Source organism: Anastrepha ludens, chromosome 3, assembly GCF_028408465.1.
Source record: "Anastrepha ludens isolate Willacy chromosome 3, idAnaLude1.1, whole genome shotgun sequence".
In the NCBI taxonomy this organism is placed as follows: Eukaryota; Metazoa; Arthropoda; class Insecta; order Diptera; family Tephritidae; genus Anastrepha; species Anastrepha ludens.
In genome coordinates this window covers 117,377,969-117,400,104 of record NC_071499.1, presented here as the reverse complement: position 1 = coordinate 117,400,104, position 22,136 = coordinate 117,377,969, and the positions used below count along the sequence as shown (strand labels likewise).

Here is a 22,136-nt window from a genome sequence, read left to right as displayed (position 1 = left end):
TGGATAGCTTAACCCGCCGTTCAACATCCGGGACTTACCAGACTTTTTCGACTTTGGTCGTGAATTTAACATTTTTCTATTACACCTAACGACTTGAGCTTACAGGTAGCTTCCCAAAATTTATTTTTTCCCCGATTTATGAATATAACCTTTTAAAAAGCATCCTCGAACAGAAAGAAAAAAGGCCAGACCCAGGTGCCCAACTGAAGATTTTAAAAAAGGTGTCCTAACCCTCTCTTGAATCAATTTCATTCCCGAGATAAATTAAATGGAAAAATTTAGTTAAGGAAGAGGGAATCATATTATTTCTGGGTAGCATGAAAATGAGCAACTCACATTGCGTATACTTAACTGGCCTCGGTAGTCTAGCGTAAGTGCACTAGCCTGCCATCCCAGAGGTTGTGGGTTTGAATCCCACGTAAAGCACGGTCCTCGCACTTTTCCAAATTCACCTACTTTCCCTGTTGCTAAAATAAATAAAAAAATTTAAAAAAAAATTAAAACACAATTCTCATTCCTCAACCCCAAACCTTATCCTTTCCATCCTTACTCCCGCACAATAGTCAGCGCATTATTTGCATTGTGGCTGCTAAAACAAGCAAAAACAAAGAACAGCACACAGTTACACATTGCAGCAGGGGCGCCAGCAAGAGGAAGCGGGCAACCGCGGTAATAGCGCAGACACATCAAATTTAGCGAAGACCTCAACCATCTGTGCGATTCTTCTGGCAGAAAAATGTGAAACACAGATGGCGCTCCAAACAGTAAGAAGGCGTTGTTCCTAAGCAACGACAGCTGGGCTTTCCTAGGACCAGGACTGGTAGCGACAGGCTAATCACGTACCCTGTCAAAAAGCAAAATAGATTAAAACGAATCCAACGCAAGACTGAGTCTTGTCTAGGCCCTATGCTCCAGAGAGGAATGAACAAAGAAAAAAAGATACTTTTTAGAAGACAATTTTTTTTTTCTAAAATGTCAATAAAGATGAATACAAAAACTTAATCCAATAGACTGTTTTATGATTGTTATGGTTTTTTACTATATTCAACCACACGGAACCGTATTTTTTTACATTTGTTGTTATTGCAAAAAAAGGTCTAAGAAATGAGCCGGATGTTCTCTTTTTAATTTTTTATTTCCTTAATCTCGCCTGTGCTTACCAAATTAAATATTAATATAAAAAAAATATTTTTAAATAGCTAAAAAACTTAAAATATTAACATATTTTTACGTATTTCCAGCAACCCTTCCGCTCACACGCAAATTAGTGCGCGTAAATTTAGTTGCAGAAACTCATGCGACGTAAAATAATTGGCCTGCCGCACGATTACAATCTCTACACTTCCTTTTCAACTACCAAGTCGGCAATGCAGGGCACCAACAGCTGTCACAATTTTGACAAACCAACTTCGAATTCAGTCTCACTTACATAACCTAACCTCGAAATTTTGACAGTTGCCCACAGCATTAGCGAATATTTTTCCTATCCGCTTAACAGGCGTAACTAAAAACCAAGTGAGTGGAGAAGTAAAAGTGCTAGTATTTTACTAAAATAATAAATTATAAAAAATCTTTCCATCCACAGCAAAATGGCGGGTGATTCACATGCCGAGGACGCTAAATTAAGTGGACTCTCGAAACATTTCAATGGCTCCACAATGCGTGGCCGTGCTAACGTAAGTGCCTGCATAGAATCCCTCATGCAAAGTAATTATGTAAACATTTTTTACTCTTTTCCTAATCTTTCAGGTGGCCAAAGCCACATATGCTGTGGTCGGTCTCATCATTGCCTACAACATTCTTAAGCCCAAGAAGAAGTAAAGCAGTTTAATATGCCAATACTCGAAAACACAGCTAGACAAAAAATGTATTGAAAAGTGGCCAGAACGCATTCGCTTTTTGTGGTGCTGTTGAGGCTTTGGTTAGCTTTAGCTTGTTGTGGGGGAAATTTTGCTTATTTTGCGGGTGGAATTGTGCATTTTGTTAAAAAGAGAGTGAAATAAAAATGAAATGACGCCAGTAAAGTGTAATTGGCCTTGTTTAAAAATTTAAAGTTTGGAGGCAGCATAACTTTTGGCAAAATGCAATGAATTGAATGCTTGGTTTTTGCTTAGGGAGTAAAGCTTTAAATTGTACCATTCATTTTAAGTGTTTTACTCCATGAATTGTGAGTCGATTGGTAAAAGGTAAAAGTTGTAATGAGTTTTTTTTCCTTGTTCACTCATCTCGGGAGTATAGGGCCTTAACAAGACTCTTCTATCGTGCACGGTTCTGTGCTGTTGTTTTTGCACCGTCTCGTGAAATGTCGGCATCGGCTAGTTCGCACAGTATCGACCTTCTCCAAGTGTTTTTTTGGTCGACCACGACCTCTACTCCCAGCGGGTTCCAGTGCAGAGCCATTCTCATGATGCTATGTGGTGGTTTTCTCAATGTGTGACTTATCCATCGCCAGTTTCTGCGTTTGATTAGCCTAAGGATGGGTTCCGCGTTCGTTAATCTCCACAGAGCGTCGTTACTAATGGTGTTTGGCCAGAATATTCTGCAGATAATGCAGAGGCATTTGTTGATACATTTAAGATTTGGTATATGTTAAATATTTCAGGAAGCGCTTTTAAAATGCCATTGCTGCTCTTTTTCTACGTTTAGGAATCAAATGGGGTTGAATAACATTGGAAAAAGCACACGGAAAGTATTAAATTGCACGCAGCACACAACCGTTCCTGCATACAGTTGGTTCTACCGGTTACCGGAACAATGCGGATTTAATTCCAGTCAAGATTAAATTTTCAAGGATTCAGCAGCATTCAACAGAAATTTATGGGAAATGTTTTATGTTGTGAAACACAATTTTTACAATGAGCGGCTAGAATAGGTTGAACCAAAATATGTCCAGGCACGTTAAGGACGCAATCAAGTGCCCGCTTTATCTATTACCCACTTGATAACAAGGGAGGCTTTAAATTAAATTGGCGAACTTCTGAGTGTATTTCCGCCATGAAAAATCGTCTCATAAGGGGTTATATAAAGTGGGAAGGCCGAAAAAACCGATTTTTCCAGAATTTTTTCTGAGAAAACTTCATAATTTATTTTTTTCCTTGTTTCTTTTTTCCAATTTATTACATCTGTCAACCTTCAACACTTAGTAATTTTTATAACAATTATGGAAATATAAGCGTAACATTAAATTTTTATTTTAAGAACATTTCTTTTTACAGCGTAAGAGGTATAATGCATATAAGAATTATATGACATAATATGATTAATATGTATATGTATATTTATTTTAGTGATGAAGTATCTGCTAGGGCTGTCGGAGTTATTCGTTTTAGTCTTCGTTTTTGCAGTTCTGAATGTGGAGTTTTCAGCATATCTTCGTTTGTGTGTGTTAGTAGTCTGTGAATATGATTTGTGCTGCATTCTCGAATGACGTCTTCCATAAATTTAATTTTAAGGTCCCTGTGTAGATCGTCATTGGCTATGCGTTTGTGATAGTCCTTAGGATTTTTGATTGTAACGACGCAATATTTTAAGGTTACTCCCCATAGTTCGATGACATATTTCCAGTTTGAAGTTATAAGAGTTTTGTAGATTAACAATTTATTACCAATTGAAAGTCGCGAGTCGCTTCGAAGTGGCCAGTATAGTTGTCCGAATCTGTTTTTAACTTCATTTCTGAAGTGTATGCTCCTTCAAGGCCAGTTTTATATCAATTATTAAGACTAAATATTTGGCTTTTGTATCAAATTTTATGACTTTATTATTTATAGTCAATATTTGTGGATCACATTTTCTGTTTGTGTATATTACTTGGATATTTTATCTGTGTTAATTTCGATCCCCCATGTATTGAACCAGGCCAGCGTTGTGTTAAGTAGTTGTTGTAGTTTATTTGTGGCAACATTTAGGTTTTTGTTAGAGCTCATTAAAACGGTGTCGTCAGCAAAGGTTGCAATCATGCTATCGTCACTTGGGCGGGGTATATTATGTGTATAGATAATATATAAGAGCGGTCCCAAAACGCTTCCTTGTGGAACACCTGTTTCCATACGTTATACATCAGTACATCATTCGTAGTGATATTTAACATAAAAATATCTTTCGTTAAGGGAACTCCGCTAAAGTAGATACTAGTCAGTTGGAAGTATTTTTTGTAGTTTGTGCGATAGTCCGGGATGCCATATACTATCAAAGGCCTTAGCCACGTTGTATCGTTGAATGTTTTCGCCAAAAGCCAAATTGATGAGAGGGAATGATGTCGTTAGATTGTATTAGGGGATCAAGGCGGTCATAAATCCGTTGTTCAAATAGCTTCGACAAAATAGGCAAGAGACTTATTGATCTAAAAATTTTTGCACATCTTATGTTATCATTGAACTGTATTTTATGACTTAGTATTAGTAAAAATATTTTTTTGGAAAGGAGCTACAACTGATCTCCGGCAGCTCCTCTCAAAAAAAGTCGTTTTGCGGTGACCACTATATCTCTGAACTGGATTCTCTGAAATTAAAAAACCAAACAGATTCAGTTAAAGTATTGTTAAATCTAGCAATTAATCGAAGGAATTAATAAATTTTTTATCAAAATGGCGGTTTCTCAAAACAAAAAATCGATTTTTGACCAAAACTTCGGACTTAAATTGTTTATAAAAAAATATATAGGTATATATTTATGGGTGAAAAAACATCTTCGATTAATTACTAAGAAGTATATTGGAGAAGCTCGTGTTAAAATTTGAGACTAATCGGTTTAGCCGTTTTCGAGTAACGTTGGCCAAAGACTTTGAGAACACCATTTTGAGAAAAACGCGTTTAAAGTTTGCTTTGTACTTTCAAGCACTCTGATAGGCCTTTTTGAGACTTGCGTGTAACTTCGAAAATATTCACCGGATGTATATTAAATTTTCTGTGTGTATTCGTAAATATATGTACATTAAGAAAATAAAATAAAAAAATTGATTTTTAGAGGCATCGGATTTTAAATTGAAATTCATTATTTTTGTGTAGAACCATTCATGACATTTATTTTTAAAAGTAACCCCAAATGTTGGCCGCAATTGCGCCGTAATTTGGCCATCCGCAAACACCAATTTGAACTTCGGTCACTACCTCATGAATAACTTTAGTAATATTAGCTTCCAATGGCGCAATCGAAGCTGGTTTATCTACAAAGCATTTAGACTTTACACACCCCCAGAAATAAATGTCCAAAAATGTTATATCACGTGATTTTAATGGCCAATCCATTAGTCTGAGACGAGAGATAAATTGCTCAACGAAACGACGACGCAGTAAATCTATTGATTCGCGGACTGTATGGCAAGTAGCGCCGTCTTGTTGGACAGAAATGTTGTGTAGATTATGAGCTTCAATATTCGGTATCAAAAAGTCGTTTGTCATGGCGCGACAGCGTTCGCCATTCACTGTTACATTAGCGCCAGCCTCGTCTTGGAAGAAATATGGGCCGATGTATCCTCCAGCCCAAACGGTTGTTTTCAATGGTTGTAAAGGCTGTTCTTGAATGATTTCAGGTTGTTCTTTAGCTGAAATACGGCAATTTTGCTTATTGACTTAGCCATTAAGCCAAAAATGAGGGTCATCGTTGATCGCCATAAGTTGACCTGCTGACCACTTCACAGGGCGTCGATTTTCGTAATATAGTTGTACGATTTGTAAACGCTGCTGAGACGTAATGACGAAATATCAGTGAATACTGAAAAAAATTATGTATTTACTTTGACAGTAGTCACGCGTGATCTGTCAAAAATCCTATTGGGAAAAAGTACCTCCAATCTGACCACCCTTTATATACGAGATGTACGCTGCTGTTATTGGTGTCAAAGCACTTACATAACTTTGCCCTGTCAGTGTAGTGTAAATCACCAGTCTTCTTCGTCTAACTCATCTGACGGTAGGCCCAAGAAGCTTGCTGTTTCGACAGGTTGGATCCAGCGGGAGAGAGGTGTTAGATGAGTGGGTTCCGGGTGTCAATTCTGGATAGGTAAGAGTTTAACCTGCTATAGTATTCAGAACGTAATTATGCCAAGGTTACGCGAGACTCTCGGCGAAGTTGGAGCTCTATCGAGAACGTAGACTCTCCATTTTGAATGGAGAATCCTTTAATGAATTAGAAGATCTCGGCTCTGTCGAATCTAAGGATCTTACAAAATTTTTGAAAAGTACACATTGGTTTTAGGAGGGATAAGGGCGGCAACACAGTGGGCCATGAACCTGAGTGTGTCCTACAGTGGACAACCGCTTCCACCTAACCTAACCTTGCAGGGAGTATGTGGACCTCGTCGTGTAGATGTTAATGTGGCGACATCAAAAGACATCCCAACGCAGTCCTAATGGCAGTGTTTTGACAAGTCTATAGCTTCTTCTTGATGGAACTTTCCAATAAAATTCATATTTTCGCTTTTTTCTGGGATAGAATGTAAGACCTTTGCTTTATTATTTCGTTTTTTCCTCTGTTTCATTTTTAAGATGAATTTTTTGTGCTTTTTCTTCGTTTCTATGATTTTTTGTTTTTTTTTTCTTTATATCCATTTTGTGATTTCACATATAATACGTAGTATGTATGTATGTATGTATCTATGTATGCATTTTATAAATGAATGTGTTCATATTTGTAAGTATGTATTTCATTAATTCCTTTTACTTCAATCTCGATCAAATGTCCATACTTTTGTGTTAATCTTACGTTCACTGTCACTGCCATCATTCACTGTCAGCAATCATTGTTTTCATAAAATATTATATATTATATATTTTTTTTGTTTTTTTTTTTCATATACATATGTATGTATCTAAATATGAAACAGCATCAATTTAAGCTGAGCGTCTATTAAGTACATTTATATTTAGTTTACTGATTTAACTCAATTTAATATTTTTATAAAAGAACTATGCTTAATAGTATTTTTGTTTTTGTATTTTGCTTGAAGTTAATAAAGTATGATGCCAATTTAAATAATGGTATTCATACTTTCTAAGTTTTTAACATGCGAAAATTCTTTAGTACTCGCTTTTCTAAGTTTTCACACTTTTTGAGCAGTTTCGCTATACATCTGCACTTAGCTCCGCGTTCGAGCGCCTATGAGTGTGCGATATTTTGTTTTCTACTTTTCCTCTTCTTCTTTCTTCGCCTGTGAACTGTGCTCATCAAGCCGTTTGCTTATAAATTTGCATACTGTAAGCGTTGAATTCACTATTATTTTATTTATTATTTCTTTAAATGTCAAATATCTTAAAAGCCCGCATTTCGCAGCGCTTCGGGATGTCAGCTTTCCGTATTGTGGTTTCAGCAATTATACGAGTATTTCTTCAATTATCAATAAATTCCATAAGCAGTTTGCCTATGTTTGCGGTTGGTTCGAAGTTCGAGAGGTTTTCATTTGTAGTAATGATTTTGCAAAAATAGCGTGGACACAGACGCTTAAATTTAAAGTTTAGCAAGTTCGCAATAGGAAGGTTCAAAAGTTGTGAGTACAGCAAAGTTTGTTAGATTAGGTTAGGTAAACACCACGTAAGAACTTATAAACATATTTCATTCGCTTTTTCTATTTTTCCGTTTTTTTTTTTTTTGTTTTGCTTGCCCATGATAAAAAAATTTGCGAAAGACATATGAATATTACTTGCCGCCTTATCCGTATATATGTACATACGAGTATGTGTGTAATTTTATTTGACTGGTATTAATGTAGATAGATATAATTTTCAATACAAATATTAATGGTAGCTTTCTGGTTAGCTTGTTTCTGATACATTTCTATGTGTATACATTCGATTGTAGGTGCCCATATACATACATATATTTTTTATTTCAATTGAACAGATAAACCTTTATTTCAGTAAAAATTAATTAAAATCTCACTTTAGTTTCGCTTTTCTTAAGCAGTTACTTTGAACGTAAATTTTACGTAGGCTTGCTTTCTTTTGCATATTTTTTCCGTTATATTCAAGCACCTAGTTTCACGTTTCCCTCATCCAGCTACGGAGCTACAAAGCAGCCATTTTAAATTGAACTCACAACACTAGTTTAACTCGTTTAACTGCGTTATTTCACTTTTGCCTGTACTTAACTCCACATTGAACTAATACTTTGAAAACTATCACACTATTGTAAAAATACAAATACATTACGTTATGCCAAGCAAACTATTCACAAACTTCTTGTAATTTTTATATTTACGCGACAAATTTACTATTGGTTTGATGGGAAGTGACGCTTGAAAATTCAACTACCAACTACGTGCCAGGGACTTGCTTCCGCTTACTCGCTTTAAATTGAGAACTGCCAGACTATTAAAAAAAAACGTATTAAAGCCTGCAAATTTTCAATTGCACAGTTTTGCTAGCAGTGTAGTTTGAATGCGCATTTCCCTCATGCTACTTCTTTACTCGCACAAATGTTAAGCAGAGAATGTAAATGCTAATGATCATTCTCTAGTGAATTACTTCCCTGGTTACAGCCGGCAGTATGTTAATTATTTATGCATTGCTACCAATAATGCTAACATTAACATTATCTCTTGCTATTTCATCTTTACTCGCACAAATGTTACAACAGAGAATGTTAATGATGATTACAGCCGGCATTATGTTAATTATTTAGGCACCATTAACATTCTCTGCCAATAATGATTACATTAACATTCTCTGTTGCTACTTCTGCTTTACTTTACTTCTGAAATTCCATTAACATTCTGAGATGATAGCAATGCAAATGTTTCATAAACCTTCTCTCTGTTCCTACTTTTCCTTTCTCAGCTTCTGTTAAATTACAATTACAAATTACACATGCATTTTCTTGTTATTATTTATAAAACATTATTATGTATGCTAATTAAAAATATATCTTCATACGTACACACATATGTATTATAATAATGGTAATATTTTTTTTTTATAAATAATTAGAATTATATGCATAAATTTGCGTATAATAAAATGTGTGTGTGGATTTGTTTGTGATTCCGCTTAGTTATTCGCGTTGTATTTCCCAATCATGTTAGATCTCGGTTTTCCGCTTGCCAAGTATTTGCATCCTTTTTCTGCGCTACTCGTTCGCAAATACTTTTTGTGTTTACATTACTATGTAGTTGCTAGGTTACTTGCTACTGCTACCACTTCTGCTGTTCTGCGTGTTTAGTTTTCTCTATAAATCGTTATTATGAAATGTTGAAAAATTCGTTACTATTCTGCATGCCGACTGCCATCCGCCTCCCGCTTTACTGATTGCTTATGTATGAACACTCTATTGTTTAGTTGAATTTTTCCTATTTATTTAAGTTATTTTAGATCTGCTAATTAGTTAAACTTCATTTTATTTTCATATTTCAGTAAGTATTGTTTTTTGGTTTTTGTTTTTGTTTTTTGAATTTTCACTCAACTAAAATGAGAAATATTTTTGTTAAGTGGCTGATGCATCTTCACTGCATGTTTTCTCATAGCTGGTCCTACCGCCTGCGTACACTTGCAGCCGATTTTTTAATTATTCATCTGGGCATGGTTGGCTGCGTTCGTGTTTAAGGGCAAAAGAGAGATAGGCAAAAACAAAAAAAAACAGATTTAGGTTAGTTATTATGAAGTAATGACGAGCAAAAATGAAAAACTGCAAGTTTAGTGTAAATTTGAGATACTCGCGTACGTAAAATATCATTAAAGGTGTTTACATGGAAGTAATTGACATAACTGATTTTTAACGAAACAAAAAAAAAATAATTAAACGAAAGGATGCATACAAAAAACATTTCGTTTGGGTCAAAAAATAAATAATTTTATTTAGCTCAAGTTAAGTTGAGCCATTTCTGAACCTATACAGGCACTGAATCGACATAATTACACGTTCTTAGCCCTTTAAGAGGTTATGAACGTACATTTGAAATAAAAATCACCTCTAAACTCGATATGTTAAATCGAAAATTTCAGTACTAATATATTTTTCCACGATTTTTTTTATTTTTTATTTTTTGATAAGCTGATTTTGTTTTTGCGACGCTGCAAATGTATATAAGCGGATTTTCTTTGCAGAATTAACTAAATTCGTTTCAAATTATTCCCGGAAGTAAGACCAAATGAAACCTGATCATTTTGTTGGTTTTTCTAATAGCATAAATCATTCGCCGATAAACTTTGTCGTACAAAATGTCGGGTTATTCCACGTTTTGTGGAGCCATAAATCCATTTCACGCTCTCCGAAAAAAACAAACACTTATATCCTACTATACCCAAATTGCAAACAAAAACTTGCGTTAAAACTGCGGTATATACAAGGTGGCACAAAATTAATCACTCCATCGGAAGATTTATAACTTCTCGTACGTCAATCATATGTATATGGCACTTGTGAACTAGGCAGCTGCAGTATACAAAGAGACAAGCAATGGAGTGCGTAAAGGTCAAAATAAAGATTTTCATCACTCAAAAATTTTTTTTTTTTTTGTAAAAGTTATTCAAAAACCAAATTTGATGGTTAATTTTGCATCCCCTTGTATTTTGGTTTAAATATGAACTAAAAATATTAATGGCAGCATTTTTGTTATCGTACGACTGGAAATTTCATGATAAAATAAATAGTAAGGTAGAACTGTTCTCTCGAAGACGTTTAAAACGCACAACGGTATCAGACCTTCTGGAGTGAATAGCGACTATATTGTAAAATGCTTCCTAAAACAAGTTAATTATCAAATAAAAGTTGCTTCTTAGTATCCTTTTATTTAAGGGGTTACATGGGTTTCGTTCGTTAAAAAAAATCGATTTTTTTTTTTTTTCTTATTAATTTCTACAACTTCTCTGGAATATTATCCAACATTTTCAAGTCGATCCGAATAAAAAATTCGGAGATACAGCCTTTGTAGTGTGTGCTTCCAAGCCAGTTTTATTGTTACTCAAAACTTTAAACGCGTTTTTCTCGGAACCGTGTTTTCAAAGTCGGTTGTCAAATGTTCTCGAAAACTACTCAACCGATTTTGATGACATTTTACACAGGTGTTCGAAATACAATTTACTCGTACTTGAACGAAGGATTTTGTTTTTTTCAATTACAACTGTTAAAAAAAAAAATGTCAAACAAATTTGACCGAAATTTTCATTTTTTTGCAAAAATGTCTGCCAAAACTCCAATTTTTACTTTTTTTCCTTCGTTCAAGCACGAGTTTATGGTCTTAACTAAAACACTTATTTTTGTTTTTTCATTTTTGATGAGCCTGTCAGGAGTTATGCTGGCAACGCGGACGCACCTTTTTTTCTAAGGGTCACCGAAAACGACGTCACAATGGAGGAGTTTTAATTTTTTTTTTTCAGAAATTATTCTTTAAATATGTACATATGTATTTATAAGGCAGAAAAGAGTTTGAATTAAATAAATAATTTTTTACATAGAAAAAAAAATATTGAAAATAGGCCTTTTTTTATCCGACGAAACCCATGTAACCCCTTAAACTAGGTGAAAAAAAACGTATAAAAAATAGAAGAATTAAAAACTAATTTATGTACATATGTATAAAAGAACATATGTGAAAAAAAATATACAATATAAATATATAAAAATTAAAAAAAAAATTATAAATTAAAAAAAAAATTATAAATTAAAAAAAAAACTATGTATAAAAATAGAAGAATTAAAATTTTTGTTTTAAATAAATAAAGGTGAATGTCTGTACGTTGTCCGCGCATCACTACGAAACGACAACACCAAATGACGTAAAAATTTTTATACATAAATATTTTCACCCAGGAAGGTTATAGGCATGTTTTTATGATGGAATTCCCTTCCCACAGCCCCCAGGCCGCGCCACCATTCTCATTCGGTTTGAGATACAAAATTAATAAAAATAATTTTGCTTGATATTTTTCTGATTGGTTGTTTTGATTTTATTCAACGAGGCATGGCAACGGATGCCGGGTATTGTAATATTATGGTTGATAATAAAAAAATATTTTCTATGAAGTTATTGTTTGTAATTCTTTTATATACATATCCTAAATCCCTCAAAACTACTCCTACGCGAGCGGGGCCGCGGGTTAAAGCTAGTAAAGTATAACAATTAAAAAACAAAAAAAAAAAAAAAAAAAAAAAAACAAATTTGGATTATACCAATTGTTGAAACCTCTGGAAAAAAGCATGAATTGTAGTAAAATATGCATTATGTTGTCCGGAAAGAAATTGCCGATTTTTTAAAAGAAAGTAAATACATTTTTATTAAAACTTTGAATGAACTTTAATCAATTATATATTTTCCATTTTGTTCGATAACCTTTTGCCATCTTTCCGGCAAATTCATTATTCCGCGCTCATAGAACTTCTGGTCTTTATTTGCAAAAAGCTGAACCAAGTGAGATTTTATAGCCTCGTCATTGCCGAAAGTTTTACCATTTAAGGAGTTCTGCAAAGACCCAAGCAAATGGTAGTCTGACGGTGCAAGGTCAGTGCTATATGGTGGATGCATCAAAAGTTCGCAGACAATCTCAGTTTTTGGGGAGTGACCAAAGATGTATGCGGTCTAGCGCTGTCCTGATGAAATATGACACCTTTACGATTGATCGCTTTTAGTTGGTGGCGGTATTCAATTTGTCCAATCGTTGGCAGTAGGCATCCGAACTAATCGTTTGGTTCCTCTGAAGCAGCTCAAAATATACTACACCAGTCCAGTTCCAGTCCCAACAAACTGACAACATAATCTTCTCTTGCTGAATATCAGCCTTTGAAGCAAACCGCTTCATCATGCTTGGACCATGATCGTTTTCGTTTGACGTTCTTGTAAACAACCCATTTTTCCGCACCAGTGATAATCCGCTTCAAAAAGGGGTCGACTCCATTGCGTTTAAGATGCATATCGCAAGCGTTGATTCGGTTTGTTAAATGAATTTCTTTCAATTCATGTGGTACCCAAACATGAAGCTTTTTTACCACTCCAAGACTCTTTATATGCTCATTAACAGTTGATTTCGGTATATTTAACTTCTCTCCAGTCTCACGCAAAGTTACAGGACGATCCAATTCGATTAAAGCCTTGATAACTTCTTCATCGACATCACTTGACCGACCTGAACGCGGCTCTTATTTAAGTGAAAAATCTCCAGAACGGAATTTGATAAACCAATTACGACACGGTCTTTCTTTTAAGGCTTTATCACCATACAAATCAGCCAACTTTTTAGCAACATTCTCTGCGCTTTTTTCTTTATGGAAATAATAAAGTAAAATATGACGAAAATGCTCTTCTGTGGGCTCCATGTAAAAATTGACGCCAAACAAACAAATATAAACAAAATTACGCCCACTTTTTTTTGAAGCAAGCTAAAAGTGACAGCTAATAACTGTCAAAAGAAAAAATTAAAATAAATAGTCACTAGCAGTTCAGAACAATTATCAACGCCGTCTATATGTAAAATCAGCAATTACTTTCCGGACAACCCAACATTACATTAACATTGCATAACATTTTTATATTTATATATATATATATGTATATACAAAACCAATTGGAAAAATAATAATTTTGTTAAAATAAAAATTTTGTTAAAAATAATAATTTTGTTAGAAATAATAATTTTTTAAAAATAATAATTTTGTTAGAAATAATAATTTTGTTAAATATAATAATTTTGTTAAATATAATAATTTTGTTAAAAACAATAATTTTGTTAAAAATAATAATTTTGCTAAAAATATTAATTCTGTTAAAACTAATATTTTTGTTATATTACAAATAATAATTTTGCTAAAACAATAACTTTGTTAAAAATATTAACTTTGGTATAATAAAAATCTTTTAAACTTTAAAACTAATATCTGAAAAATCATTTTGTTAAAAATAATAATTTTGTTAAAAATATTGATTTTGCTAAAAATATTAATTCTGTGAAAAATAATACTTTTTCAAAAATATAAATTTTGCTAAAAATAATAATGGTGTTCAAAATAATAATTTTATTAGAAATAATAATGTTTTTGGAAAAATAATTATTTTCTTAAAAATAATTCTGTTAAAAATTATAAAATAAAAATTAAGGAAATTAAGAATATTAATTTTGCTAAAAATAATAATTTTCCTAATAATAATTTTGTTGAAATAATAATTTTATTAAAAATAATAACTTATTTAGAAATAATTTTATCAATAATAATTTTTTTTAAAAATAATATTATGTTCAAAATAATTTTGTTACTAATAATTTCGGAAAAATAATTTTATTAAAAACATTTTTGTAAAAAATTATAATTTTGCCAAAATAGTTCAACATTTTCAGTTAAATGTGAAATAAACGTATTTCTATGAAATTTGAGAAATAAAATCGTATTTCATTTCAGCCATTTCGCTTAAGATCAAAAAGTTCCGATACACAGTTCATTGGAAAATTCCCAATTTTGATTGCGCTTCTATAAGCAAAACTCTTAAATTACGACTGTAAATGTTTTCATAATTCAAATATTGCTGAAATTTACTGGTATAGCTGATAAGATTCTAAGTGAACCCAAGTATTTTTTTTTTCTCGTTTTGGGCTCGAATGTCCACAGACGTGCATATAGGTATTTTCATTGTCTACCAAATCTTTGTCTATCCATTTAGCGATAAAAAATTAAATTATTTTGCAGCTATCACAAGTAATTCAGCGATGCTCCATAAAATTTTTAAATGAAAAAATATCTACCGTCAGCGACAAAAGTAAGTGTACACCACATATTGACAAGTTTTGACAATAGTTTTTGATAGTTTGTATCGGTAACGGTTTTGTACATTTTCCCGTATACCGTATTCAACATCTACTCCACATTTTTCTTTTTATATAGAAGAAAACACCCAATACCGTCAGCAAAAAAAATTCTCAAAAACCAATGCGATTTTTGAGCCACTTGAAACTGCACTTTACTAGACCAAAAATTAATGAGCTACAAAAGTGCATACTTGGAATTTTTTCCAAAATTCTAAGTAAAGAGTGTGAAATTTTGATGAAATTTCGCCGAATTGCATTTAAAAAATTTCGCCGAACGTTTACAAATTTTAATATAGGAAACTTTTCTTTATATGGTTTCTGTTGTACATTACAAAAAAAAAAAATAAATAGTCAAAACTTATTGCCGATGAATTGGCCAACTGCGGTCCAGCGGTTAGCCCAAAGGCACCAGAGCAAATAATCGGAATCAGTTCTACCGGAATCATGAATTGGATCAGCGATTATGTATGCAATTTACATAAAGAGCGATATGGTCCAGTCTGGAACGCTGCAGAACTAAAAAGTGTTTCGTGACAACCCCGAACAGAAAACTCTCGAACTTTCTTGGTAAAACTTGGTAGAAAAGACATAAGCCGCGAGATCAGCATATGTCCGCCATTGGAATCATTGCGGACGCGAGTTGCCTATCTTGCTTAGAGGAGCCGGATAGCACTGAGCATTTTCTCTGTGAGCGTCCTGCCTATGCTAGAGCAAGGTTACGAATTTTTGGGTACTTGTTGTCATGAGACTGAGTAAAATTCGTTCTCTCGAACAGGGGGATATTTTCAGATTTGCTAAATAATCTGGAAAATTTAAAAATAACTAACTAACTTTGTCTCTATTCTATCCTATCTCTTTCTTTCTGACACTTCTCTCCTTTTTTCCAGTCAACACTTTTACTTTCTAGAGCTTCGTATACAATGAGCTTTTTAGCCTAAGAGTTTTAGGAGTTAACATCCATCCCCTCGTTGTTTCTTCGCTCGCTTGTCTTAAATTTCAATTTCAAAACTTATCAAACAAAACTTCTCACAGAACTTGCTATCTCTGTCTCTATTCTATCCTGTCCATTTTTCTCTGTCACTGCCTTCCTTTCCTCCTTGACTATCAACCCTTTTTACCAAATTTGGGTTCCCATTGTCATGAGATAGAGTAAAACTCTGTCTCTGTCTCTATTCTATCCTATCTGTTCTTTCCGACACTTCTCTTCTCTTCTCCTTGACTATCAACCCTTTTACTTTCCCGAGCTCCGAAAACAATAGGCTTCTTAGCCCAAGTGTTTTAGGAGTTGCCATTCTCTCGTTGCTTCTGCGCTCGCCTCTTTCAAATTTCAATTTCAAAACGTATCAAACAAAACTTCTCACAGGACTTGCTATCTCTGTCTCTATTCTATCCTGTCCCTTTTTCTCTGTCACTGCCTTCCTTTCCTCCTTGACTATCAACCCAAACTCTGTCTCTGTCTCTATTCTATCCTATCTCTTCTTTCTGACACTTCTCTCCTCTTCTCCTTAACTATGAACCCTTTTACTTTCCCTAGCTCCGAAAACAATAGGCTTCTTAGCCCAAGTGTTTTAGGAGTTACCATTCTCGCGTTGCTTCTGCGCTCGCCTCTTTCAAATTTCAATTTCAAAACGTATCAATATGTGGCGTACACTTACTTTTGGCGCTGATTGTATGTATAAATAATATAAATTTAAAATTTGCTACTTATTTACGAAATAATAAAACCAATATTGTTGTTGTTTTTGGGTCTTCCTTTTTAATGTGGAAAATTATAATTTTTTGTTTTTTTGTGAATGTAGTTTTGTTTTCATTTTTGTGTATTACTTATAAACATCATCACACTTTAAGATATTTAATATTTATATTTACTTTGTTTTTCGTTAGTCGTTTAAATTTACGGTCATTTGCATTTTTTTTTTACAATTAACTTAGGAAACATTTAACTTTTTTTCGTTTGTTTCTTTTTTTCTGTTTCTTTTTTTTCAGAGTGTAAAAAATCATTGATAAAATTACAGTTTTTAAAATATTCGCATAAACTTTTTTTACATTCCTAGTTACCATTTAAAACACATACCCAAATATAAATTAACAAAAAAAAAAACAAAAAATAGAAAAGCTTGGTGCCACACATACGAGTACAATACTTACGACGCAACGTCAAAGAACTTGGGACTAAATTTACAATTTGCCATTTACATGAATATTTCGTCAGCGCGGCAATACGCATACGTTGAGTCACGTTTCGTCACACATAATTTTGAGAATTAAAGAAAGTGTAATTTAAAACGGAATTTCTGGTGCTTAACGTAGTTTCTACGGCTGGCAATAAACGGTTTGTGTTTAAAACTAAGTATTAAAAAAACAAAAACCAATAATTGCGCGAGTCTAGACTTGAGTTGTTGTTACACTTAGTTCAAATGGGTTATTTTTGCTAATATTTAAATGGTGTGTAAATAATATCATTGGAATTGAAGAAAACTTAACTTAGATTTCTAGATTTGATTAGTTGATTTTTTTCTTGTTTTTTTTTTTTTTGAGAAAACTAAAATTTTAAGTATTTCTACTTTGAACAAACGCCAACACCAATTTGCTGCTTTTTTCTGCTGCCATATGTTGTGGGGTCGGTTCTCTCGCTCACTCCCAGCGCACTAAATACTTTTTCAAATTTACTTCTTCTAAATTTTTTCCTGAAAACGCCTGACCTGGCCTGGTACACCTGTTTGCCCGTCTGTGTGTGTGTGTGTTTGTTAATTTAAAGACTTTTCAGCTAAAGTAGAAGATAATGTATTTCTTTATTTTGCAATTTTTGTGTATTTTTTTTTAATTTACTTTTAATATTTTTTATTTACTTTTTTCCATTTCTTTAAGCAGTGTTTAGGTTAACTTTCTTACGCTTTTAAACGCTAAATTTTGCTTGGCGCGTTAAACTACAAATTAATATTTAAATAATGTTTCTTTTTTTTTTGTTTTATAAAATAAATAAAAAAATGTATGTATGCATTATATTGTTTTTTTGTTTTTAAGAGAAATATATGTGTATATATTATTTTCGATATATTATGATTTTAATAATATATGTATATATAAAAAAAAATATTTTTAAATGAAACTTTTGTGTTTAATAGTAGATAATAAAGTGTAAATAATAGCAATATATATGTATGTATGTATGTAGCGCGACATTTTCAAATGGCTGCAGACGGCAATCTAACAATTGAGGATGTTAGCGTGGAGGCAGACATGTCGTGCAGTTGCGGGTCATCCGAGCAGAGTGTGGAGGGTATTGAAATGCAGCGGCGCAGTGTAAAATTTACTTTATTTTTGTTATTCGCACGCAAAGAGTAGGCTTGGTGAAGCCTGACAAATATTTTTGAAAGGCTGGGCAAATATTTTTGAAAGGCTTGAAAAATATTTTTGCAAGGCTTATCGAATATTTTTGAAAAGCTTCGCAAATTATTTTGAAGGCCTTCTCAAATTATTTTGAAGGCCTTCTCAAATTTTTTTGAAAGGCTTGAAAAATATTTTTGAAAGGCTTGTCAAATATTTTTGACAGGCTTATCGAACATTTTTGAAGGCCTTCTCAAATTATTTTGAAAGGCTTCTTAAATATTTTTGAAAGACTTTTCAAATATTTTTGAAAAGGTTTGCAAATATTTTTGACGGACTTATTGAATATTTTTGAAGGCTCGCCAAAGATTTTTCTGAGCCGAGCAGAAATGTCTCAAATTTTTAAATTGCATAATTTTCAGAGTACGAAAAACTAAATTTTATCATAAAAAATTCAAATGACTTAACATTGAAATTAAGCGCAAAAGTTCCACAATTTTGCAAAACTCAAAACACGATTCAAAACTTCAAAAATTTTGCAAAAAAAATTATAATGATTTGAAAAAAGATTTATAAATTTTCTATCATTAAGTAAGAAAAATAGCTATTTCCCAAAACAGCAACGCAAATACTTCAAATTTGATTTTGCATTAAATTTTATAGTACTTTTTTGTAATTTTTCAACAATTTGAAGTTAGAAAAATAAAGTGCGCTACGCATAGTTTTTACGTGCTTGTAGTAGCTCTTCAGCAGAAAGCTTCAAATACTTCAAAAATGATTTGGATTTAAATTCAGCGTAAAGCTTTAATTACTACAAAAACGATTTTGAATTTAATTTTATAGTACTTTTTTGTAATTTTCCAACAATTTGAGGTTAGAAAATACAATTTTTTTTCTAGGTTTTGCCCATCCGCTTGCTTATCAGTCAATTCAAAAACTATTTGCTGCTGTTGTGAAGGCAAATAGTTTCGAAATACCGAAAATGGCAAACGAAAAATCTACTTAACACAATTATTAATGCTCAACAAAAATAAAGGTAAATTTATGGTCTGCAAAAAGTTGTTGCTCAACATTTCCCGAAAGTTAATTAAGAGAAAATGCCAACTAGCTGTACAATTTTTTAAAAATTGATTCCTTGTTCTTATGCGTACAACTACCGTCGATCATTTCCTCTAGAATATCAGTTTTTGATGCCCCTCCATTACGCACCAATGCGTATTAGTTAGTCAAGTGTTGTACATTTGTGTTTTTTTTTTGTTTCTTCTTTTTCTTCTCTTTTCATTTATTTATAAATATAAATATTTATTTAATTATGCGTTCATTTAGGTAAGTGTGTGTGTGTGTATGTGTGTCCAAACAGTTGTTGTGACGGTAGACGTAAAACTGGTATAAATGCACTATTATTTGCTACAGTGCAAACGAATTGTATGCGCACAAAGGACGCCGCCTACAATTTACGAAAATTGCATAGGTCGCAATTTTTTTTTTTTTTTTTTACTTTTAATTTTTGCCAAAGTTGCTTTTTAGTATTTTCTATATGAATGTATATATAAATTGTTACATATAATAGCGTACGTTGTAGCATGGAGCGTTGTTATGCAGCTGTATTGAGTTGTAAATCGAATTGAAGTTATACAAAAAAAAAAAGAAATTGAGTTTTTCATAAATGTACACACCAAAATTCCTAAAAACAACTTTTCCACTTTTCGTCGTTTCGACTTTAACGAAAGTTAACTAAATTTGTTTGTGTGACAAATTCTTCTTTTTCTTTATTTTTGGCATTTGAAAACCAATATCAGTTAAAATTGTAACAAATATATGTAACGTAACACCTGCTCGGCGTTTTTAGAGCAGCAGCGCCGCTTTGCTGCGCCTCAGCGCTTCCTCAGTGTCATATTTCACAACTCCATAACTACACTGGCCCCAGCATATTTATTTCAACGCACTTAAGTAGTACAGTAAATTGGCTAATAGCCATAGTAAGGCAGGCTGCTGTCTGACTGCTACCACCCATACGAGTTTCATGTTCTCCTTTTCTTCTTCTTTGCATAATTTTCACTCTTCATACTATTCTTCAAGTATCTTCTTTCAAGTTTGCTTTCTCATTTATTTATTTTTTTCTTTTAATTCTTTTCCCACATGTTTCGACTTGTTTCCTTCGCCGTCTGCGCCTCTTAAAAACTTGCTCATTTCCATTTATATTTATTTAATAATTAAATTTTTTATATTATTTTTGTATTTAATTTGTTTTTTGTTTTTGTTTTTTCCTCTTTCACCAAACATTGAAGCCGTGTTTTTGTATACCATTTTAGGGGATTATTAAGGATACATAATTGTTGTTGTGTTACATCGTTACATGTTACAACTTTTCTCGGCACACAAATCAATTGCACGCATTCCCATAAACGAAAAATAGCTGTGTTTTCTTCTGCTTGCGCCAGTTGAGATTTCATACTTTGCCATAAGTGAAAATTCGGTTGCAGCAAATGTAAAAATTTACCACCAAATACATACAAAAAAAAAAAAAGAGTTCAAGTCTGGCTTTCATTTACTTTTTGCCCTTTGTTTCATCCAAATATCCGCCGCCACTAAAACGAGATTTTTCGCTTATGCCAAATGCGTCAATGTGTGTGCGCATGTTTTTGTTTTATATTTTTCATATTTCTTACTACTTATTGTTGCGCATGCGCGCAATTTCTGCTACTCAAACATAATACAAGTAATTTTTCTTCTCCTCTCTTCACTCAACTAATTGCATTCTGCAATTGCAATTGCAATTTGCCATTGTTTACGTAATTGTCGTATTTGAATTTATTTGCATTTCTCCTTCATTTCGCTACACAAAGTTTCACGCGTTTGTGCTAACTTATAAGAATTCTAAAATTTTCTTTCTTTAGTTGGATCGCGGTATTTTCATACCCTTCCGTTTGAGTTAGCCATCATTTCACGTGCGTATTATTGTGGGTTTTCCTTTCATTTTTTATTTGCTTTTTTGTTCTCAATGTGTTGTGTTTGTTATTTGTTGGCATGTGTATGTGTTGTTGCTTGGCCTCATTCAATTACCTCGACTTCCACCGCCACCTGCATTGTAGTAGGGTTTGTTCATTTGTCCACCGCCGTTGGGGCCAACGCTACCGCCGCCACCATTATTCGGACCACCAGGGCCTCCACCTTGGCCGCCGCCGCCGCCCCCATTAGGACCGCCACCGCCAACATTGCCATTATTGTGGCCGCCAGGGCCACCCACTCCGCCCTGAGGCCCGTTACCGCCACCGGAGCCGGGTGGCCCACCGCCAGGACCTTGTCGCATATTATTTGGCCGTTGGCCAGCTTGCGATTGTTGTTGTTGCTGCTGTTGTGACTGTGGACCGCCTTGTGGATGTTGTGGATAATTGGTGGGACGCTGAATGGGCGTAGGATAGCGTCCTTGTCCGCCTTGGCCGCCACCACCGCCCCCCGAGGGTCCTCCTTGTACACCAGGCGGACCACCACCACCACCGCCACCTCGACTGCCGGGCGGCATATTCTGCACATTACCACCACCTACACCACCAACTCCGCCAGAGCGCTGTTGTACAGCTTGTTGCTGTTGCGATTGTGATTGTTGTTGTGCTTGTTGTTGCATGACTTGATTCTGTAAGTCCCACTGTAAAGTAAAGAAAGTCAGCATTATTTCAAGGGCTTTAAATAGCGAAATAAGTGCATAAAACTAAGTAATAACACTTACGCTTCCATAGTTTTTATGGTGTGGTGGACTGGGTTGAGATTGCACCTGTTTAGCTAAACTTAAGCTGACGTCAGCGCCGAGCGGACTTTTTAGTTGACGTCCCATCTAAAAAAAATCTTTATTTTAGAATATATTTGTGTGTGAATTTTGCTAAATTTTTCATATCTCTTATTGCAACCTTCACAAAACTTAATTAAGGCATTCGACTCACTTGAAATGGTGTTTTTTTGGGTGTTTTTTTTTAAGCGTGTAAAACGAAAAAAAAGATTTTTTATTTTTATTTCAGTAATTAATTTTTTGATCCATTGTCAAAAAATAAAAAAAATTTTTGGCCATACAAAGTTCGTTAAAAAGGTTGTCAGTCT

The 22,136-nt window shown here is 33.6% G+C and overlaps 2 protein-coding genes across 9 annotated transcripts in view; one reads left to right on the top strand and one right to left on the bottom strand.

Annotated features, from left to right (window-relative positions):
• Window positions 1–1,407: 1,407 nt before the first annotated feature.
• LOC128856728 (uncharacterized) lies at window positions 1,408–2,030 on the top strand. Its single transcript, XM_054092042.1, has 3 exons — window positions 1,408–1,515; window positions 1,586–1,676; window positions 1,750–2,030. Exons 2-3 carry the CDS (start codon window positions 1,590–1,592, stop codon window positions 1,819–1,821), a joined length of 159 nt encoding a protein of 52 aa, XP_053948017.1. The 5' UTR covers window positions 1,408–1,515; window positions 1,586–1,589; the 3' UTR covers window positions 1,822–2,030.
• Window positions 2,031–6,207: 4,177 nt separating this feature from the next.
• The window catches only part of LOC128858876 (filaggrin), a 37,704-nt gene continuing 21,775 nt past the window's right edge, over window positions 6,208–22,136 (bottom strand). For 7 of the 8 annotated variants that reach the window (XM_054095422.1, XM_054095423.1, XM_054095425.1 and 4 more), the window contains 3 exons: window positions 21,772–21,876; window positions 21,108–21,690; window positions 6,208–9,514 (listed from right to left, as the gene is read on the bottom strand). In XM_054095422.1, the coding sequence (XP_053951397.1) occupies window positions 9,489–9,514; window positions 21,108–21,690; window positions 21,772–21,876 (714 nt within the window). In that variant the 3' untranslated portion in view covers window positions 6,208–9,488. Of the gene's footprint in view, window positions 9,515–17,487; window positions 21,691–21,771; window positions 21,877–22,136 lie in introns of those variants that run through there. The other variant, XM_054095429.1, reaches the window with a different exon arrangement.

Bases quoted from the DNA above. Each gene is read 5' to 3' on its own strand.
- LOC128856728 (XM_054092042.1), top strand. From the start codon at position 1,590: ATGGCGGGTGATTCACATGCCGAGGACGCTAAATTAAGTGGACTCTCG. The intron at 1,677-1,749 runs GTAAGTGCCTGC...CTAATCTTTCAG, and splicing joins CAATGCGTGGCCGTGCTAAC to GTGGCCAAAGCCACATATGC.